Consider the following 6,128-nt stretch of genomic DNA (forward strand, 5'->3'; position numbering starts at 1 on the left):
TGGCTTCCCGTCTGTACAGGAGGGCGGTGAGGGCGCGTGGGCTGTCGCTTTGGGCCTGGCGTTGGACAAGTCCCTCTTTAGAGCAGTCAGCACCTCAGTTCTGGGCTCCCAGCCCTGTCAGGACCCCGGATTGCCTGGGCAGGGAAGGATTTCGGGTCCCGAGCTCGGTGAAGTGCTCTGCATAGGACCCTCGGTGGACGCTTGTGGGGCCTGGATCGAACACTAGGACTCCGAGCGCCTTCTTCCTTTGTGTGTCTCATGCAGGCCTAGCTCAGGCTGGCCTGGAGCTCTGGATCCTCCCCTCTGCCTCTTGTGTGCTGGGATTACAGGCATGTGCTGCTGTGCTTAGCGGAGCCCCACTGCTGCTTCTGTTGGCAGAGAACAGAGAGAGGGTGTACGTTATTATTTAAAGAGAGGCTTTTTTTTTTTTTTTAAAGCTTGACGACCACAAAAATGAATCAAACTCCTTTTACACCCAGGGAAACTGAGGGCCAGAGGAACAAATGGCTCCTCAAGGTCACTGTGGAGTCCATGGGTAGGGGGGTAAGAGTGGAGGGTGAGGAGGGTGTAGGGTGCGGGGTGGGGGGGAGAAGTGTCAGGAAGGCACCATGCAGAGAAGGGGGTTAAGGTCACAGCCTCTGCCCCCCCTGGGGGCCTGTGTTGCTCCTAGAGGATAGAAGGCCCACCAGTTCTTAACCAGCACCTCCAGAGTGCAGGCAGGGAAGAGCCAGCACCCCACCGGGAGCACTGACACCCCACTTGGTGTGCAAAGCCCCCGCTCCACCGGGGTAGGAAGGACAGGGAGTTTGTGTCTAGGTCTGGAGGGAGCAGGAGGCCGGAACTTCTGTCTCACGGGTCTTCTGTCTCACCTGGTCTCCACCAGTGCCCGGCTAGGAGCGGAGCTAGATGAATGGGTTGTCTCATTTTCTCCACTCAGCCCCTCCCCAGCCCCCCCTCTCCTCCCCCACACCGGTTCTTCAGAGACCTCAGGACTGAGTTATTCTTAGTCGGTTTCATTCATCAAAGTGTGACACAGAGTGTCCCCAGGGGAGTGTCTGGTTCTCACTGGGGGCGCAAGGTCCTGTCCTCAGGGTGTCTCCATCTACATTGGGGAGACCCGGTTCCCCCTCTCAGTGAGCCCCAGTCGGAAGGGGAGAGGCATGGGCCAGGCCCTGGGAGGGCAGCTTGTGGTGATTTCTCAAGGTCTCTCAAGTTGCTGCCCCAAGAAGGAGCAGTCAGTCTCCTGGGGTGGGGAGAGGAAGGTTCAGCCTGGAGGCCTCACCAGCACCAGCGTCACCCCTTGTGGGGCAGGGACAGGGACAGGGGGACCGGGGCCAGAGTCTGCAGGCTTCCAGGGGTATTCACAGCGCTCACTGAGCCCCAGGGGTGGGGGGTGGGGGGGAGGGTCAGGACGGCAGGAATGTGGAGCTTTGGGGTCTGCATGGAGGCAGGAGGCCAGCCAGGTGCCCAGATGATCTGTGGAGCCACCAGCTCCGATCCACGGGGGCTGGGGTGGGGGGGGGCTCCCCTTGGCATTGCCCCGTCGTGGAAGGAGCCAGCGGCCCCCTGCCACAAAGCCGGGGTCAGGACGTGGTGGCCGAGCGGCCTGCCCTGGAAGCCCTGGTGCCTCAACCAGGGGGAGCCGGTCCTGGAGGGCCGCCAGGGCCCGCACCCCTCCCCAGGAGCCTGGGGGTCAGTGCATGGGGCGGGGGGAGAGGTGTAGGGGGGCCGGGGAGGCGCGCGGAGGACAGCGGCAGCGGGTCCCTGCGCTCCTGTCGCTCCTTCCCCGCGCCCCGGCAGTGTTGTAGGACTAGCGAGGCCGGCCGGCTGCGAGCCAGACCGGTGGCGCGCGGCGAGCCTCGTCCGGCGCCCCCCGCGAGGTGGCAGGGGCAGGGGGCGTGGCCTCGAAGGGGCGTGGCCCGACAGGGCGGGGCCTTCACCAGGCCCTTGGCCAGGGGATAGGGGCGTGGCCTGGAGTCTAGGGAGCGTGGCCTGACTGGGGCGTGGCCTTCAGCAGGCCCCAGGCCTAGGGATAGGGGCGTGGCCTGGGGCCCGGGGGCGTGGCCTGGGGGCCGGCCGGGGCCGCGGCCTGGGACAGGGGGCGCGGCCTTCCGCCTCCGGCCCGGAGGGGGCGCTCCGCCAGCCCTGGCTCCGGCGGGACCCGGTGCTGGGGGAAGCCCATCCCCGGCCCCGCCCCCGGTGCGCAGGTGCCTGGGGGTGTCCCCGAGATCGGAGCCCGCATCAGGCGTAGGACCGCACTCGGAGACAGCAGGAGGCAGTAGGGGTGCAGCGGGCCTCTGGTTCCCGCGGGGCTCCGCAATCCATTCTTGGGGCGCAGAGGAAGCCCGCGGGAGGTTGCGGGGGGGGGGCTGCGGCCGGGAGGGGGTTTATTTATTAGCCAGATTAGCCGGCATTAATGGAGCGGCGGCGGCGGCGGCGGCGGGCTGCGGCGGGGACATAGCTGGCATAGCGGCGGGGCCTCCTGCGGCGGGGCTCTGGCGGCTTCAAAGGGACTTAAAGAGGCCCGTGGTGGCACTGCCACGACCCGCGGGGGAGAAGGCAGCCATTGTGCGCGGAAGGATTAAGGATCCGGCTTGGAAGGAATTTCAAACTGCTGCCAGCTGAGCCCCAGGACCCCTCTGCCCCCCACCCGGCCCTGCAGGCCTTGGGGAGGGTTACCTGCTTTCCCGTGTGCGTGCACGCGCGCGCGTGTGCGACTGAGATGTCTGGGGTTAGCAGATGGGGCAAATAGAAACACAGGGCACGCGGTTACTTTGAACACGTGGTTCAGGATAAGTGTGTCTCAAACACAGCACGGGATATGCTTATCCTAAAATAGTCTTTATTGTTTATCTGCTTAGCTGGGTTTTTGCACCCCCCCCCCCCCCGCCCGCAGTCATATAGATACGGAAATGTCGAATCTGTGTCTTGAAGCACGTTGTGGGCCCCCTGAAAATCCAGCCTGTTACCCACACTTGAGAACTCCCTTTGGCACGGATCTCTGAGGACTGTGGTGGTTTCCGCCATCAGACTAGCAGCTTCCTGAGGACAGGGGCCGATTTGTCTCCCAGCAGACTAGAGTCCCCAGGCCAGTGTCTGTGGATTCCCCTGAGCCAGGCTCTGAGGCTTCCCAAGGGACAGTGTGTCTTCTCTTCTGCCCTGGGGCTGGGTGGTGGGGTGGTGGGAGGGGGGAGGACTGTCAGTACTTGTGTAGCTCTCTGTCTACAGGCCCCCCTCCCCCCCTGGAGGGAGGTGTGGCCTATATTGGTAGAGGTGAACCCCCATCTATTGCAAAGAAGGAGGGAGGGTGGGGGAGGGGGGCAGGCAAGCCGGGGAGCCAGGACAGGAAGCTCTGCTGTGCCCCTCGGCCCCCCGCAGGCCGCTCCTGCCTCGTGCCTCGGGGCTCTAAACTCTGCCAGGCCCTGGGAAAGCCCTTTCCCACGGTCACAGCCTCAACGCCCCGCCCCCTCCTCCCGGGGCTGTGGCCACCCCAAGCTTGCCCTCTGCAGGATGCCCCCACCCCGTCGCCAAAGGGCCCCTCCTTGGGCTGAGCGCCTGCTGCTACCGCCCTTGGCGTCACCCCACTCCTCAGGCTGCCCAGTCATCAGGTCAGCAATTAGCTCCTTCCTCCTGGCCACATGAGGCCACCGAGCGTCACAGCCCCTCCTCCTCCAGACAGCAGCGGCGGCGGCGGCGGAGGGAGAGCCGGGTGCCCCCTACCCTTTGTAGTCCGTGCCAAGCCCTGGCTCAACACCCCCTCCCACAACCCACCGAGTGCCGGGTAACGAGCTCCCATCTAGACTGCCGGAAGCCGGGCTGCCTCCTCCCCCTGTCGCCCCAGCCCCTGGACTGGGTTGGACAGAGCCGGTTCAAGGCTATCAGCAGCCCGGCTGGGCTGGACTGGACACTCAGGTGTCTCTGTGCCCAGACGTAGGCAGTGCCCACCAGACCCTTGCGCGGGGAAAGGGTGGTGGCAGTCGTCTGGGAAGAGGGGAGGGGAGTGTCAGTCTCCAGGCGTGTGGTGTGCAGCAGGTGGGCTCACAAAGACCCTCAGGGATTGCACAGGGCTGGGCTGACCTGCCCCGGACCAGCTGTGCCCGTTAGACGCCCTGCAGCTCTACCCACAAGCAGGCTTGCAGGGGGAGCACCCCCAGCCCAGCCATAGGCCCTCAAACCCAACCGCAGGCTCACACAATCCCGGCTGCTCCTCCAACCGCACAGGCCGAAGCCCACACCGGCAGGGGAGCCGGCAAGCTGGACGGCCCTGATGCCTGTCTCCCACCCCATGCACGGGCCCAGGGCTCTTCTGGGAGGAATGGCAGGAAGACTGTATTCGGAGGGTGTGTGTGGTGGTAGGGGGGGGGGGCGAAGGTGGCAGCAGCTGTGTCTGAGTTTGGGGTGGGGGTGGTGGACCTAACTAAAAAGAAGAATCTGCCTAAATACTCAGGAGGTTGGGACTGGAGGATCGCGGTTCAAAGCCAGCCTGGGCAGGAAAGTCTGTGAGACTCTTATCTCCAATTGCCCACCAAAAAGCCAGAAGTGAAGAGATGGCTCAAGTGGTAGAGTGCCAGCCTTGAGAGGAAAAAGCTAAGAGACAGCACCCGGGCCCTGGGTTCAAGTTCCACTGTGTGTGTGTGTGCAGGCCAGCATTGCTTCCGGGGCCCTCCCAGTCCCCTGCTGCTTGGTGGTGGGTTTGCCTCAGAGACTCACCCCAGGAGACCAGCCACCCTCATCTTGGATCTTCCCTGGCTATAGGCTCCCTCTGGCCTGATGCAGGACACAGGTGAGAGGGAGGCGTGGCCGAGCTCAGGGCTGTGATTGGCCTGGGGGTGGGGCCCGGGAGGGGCTGTCGCCCGGCTCCACCTCCGCCTGGCTGGCACCACAGGTAACCCAGCACTGGCTTCTGGCCCTGGGAGGAATGAGTCAGCCACGGCCTCCCTGACCAGGCGCAAGGCGTGCAGAGAGTGGGAGCAAGGGTGGAGGGGCCTTCTAGGAACCTTCCTGGAAGGGGAGCTGGGAACAGGCCTGGCCCAGCCTACCTTCCTGCGCCCAGCTCAAGGGACACGCTCAATCTTGCCTCTCAGAGCCAGCCTCGGCCAGCCGGCCTCCAGATTCACCAGGGCACGAGGGCGCCCTTGCCTGCCCCCTGGCTGGCCGGCCCCCTCCAGCCTGTCCAGCGGGGACTCCAAGCCAAGACCAGGAGCACACGGACGCACACCTTGTGTACGCAAGCCACGGCCTTGGCCAGAGTCTCCACACAGAGGCGCCATCGCAGCCCAGGCCCAGGCACACAGAACTGCCCGAGGCTAGCCCCTATGGCACGACCGCCCTCCCCTCCCCCCCCCCGGATGTGCATCCACAAGCAGGTGACGCCATCCCTGGAGTGGTCAGTGGCATCGTCCTCACAATGCCTGGGAATAGATTTGGAAATAGGTTGGTTGGTTTGTTTTCTTTGTGTTTGGCCTAGGTTCTGCCCTCCCTCAGTCCCTCAGTCCCTCTCTCCCTCCCTCCCTCCCTCCCTCCTTCCCTTCCTCCCTCCCTCCCTCCCTCCCTCCTTCCCTCCCTCCATTTTCAGATCTTCCCTTTGTAGATTTTGAGAAAATGTCTGACTCTGTAGCTCAGGCTGATCTAGACCTTGCGCTTCTTCTGCCTGAACCTCCTGGGTGGTGATCATAGGTATGCCCCACCAGGATTGCCAGAGACTTTCTTTCTTTAACTTAAAATAGGTTCAGGTTAGAATGAGATCTTTCACCAGACTGCAGTGGCTCACGCCTGTCATCCTGGCTACTCAGGAGGCTGAGATCTCGGGGATCGTGGTTTGAAGTCATCCTTATTAGAAGAACCCGAGAGCCTCCGTCTCCAATTAACCAGCAAAACACTGGGCTGGAGACATGGCTCCAATGGTAGAATGTCAGCTGAGTGAGGAAAAGAAAAGAAAAAATAAAAATGAGATAGCTGGGCACTGGTCACTCACTCCTGTCACCCTAGCTCCTCAGGAGGCTGAGATCTGAGAACCGAGGTTCAAAGCCAGCCTGGGCAGGAAAGGCCGTGAGACTCTTATTTCCAATTAACCACCAGAAAACTGGAAGTGGTGCTGTGGCTCAAGTGGTAGAATGCTAGCCTTGAGC

At 63.1% G+C, this 6,128-nt stretch overlaps 1 protein-coding gene across 1 annotated transcript; it reads right to left on the reverse strand.

Moving 5' to 3' along the window:
* Positions 1-1,628: 1,628 nt before the first annotated feature.
* Positions 1,629-3,605, reverse strand: LOC125352455 (basic proline-rich protein-like). Its single transcript, XM_048347545.1, has 2 exons — positions 3,501-3,605; positions 1,629-2,369 (listed from the first exon to the last, which is right to left on the reverse strand). The coding sequence occupies exons 1-2, from the start codon at positions 3,603-3,605 to the stop codon at positions 1,629-1,631; spliced, it is 846 nt and encodes a 281-aa protein (XP_048203502.1).
* Between the last annotated feature and the right edge of the window lie 2,523 nt (positions 3,606-6,128).

The sequence above is a fragment of the Perognathus longimembris genome, chromosome 6, assembly GCF_023159225.1.
Source record: "Perognathus longimembris pacificus isolate PPM17 chromosome 6, ASM2315922v1, whole genome shotgun sequence".
In the NCBI taxonomy this organism is placed as follows: Eukaryota; Metazoa; Chordata; class Mammalia; order Rodentia; family Heteromyidae; genus Perognathus; species Perognathus longimembris.

What these genes read in the sequence shown, in the direction of transcription:
- LOC125352455 (XM_048347545.1), bottom strand. Translation starts at nt 3,605, where the DNA reads ATGACTGGGCAGCCTGAGGAGTGGGGTGACGCCAAGGGCGGTAGCAGC. An exon ending in GTGGGGGCATCCTGCAGAGG is followed by an intron (nt 2,370 to 3,500) that starts GCAAGCTTGGGG and finishes TCCCGGCCGCAG; the next exon opens with CCCCCCCCCCGCAACCTCCC.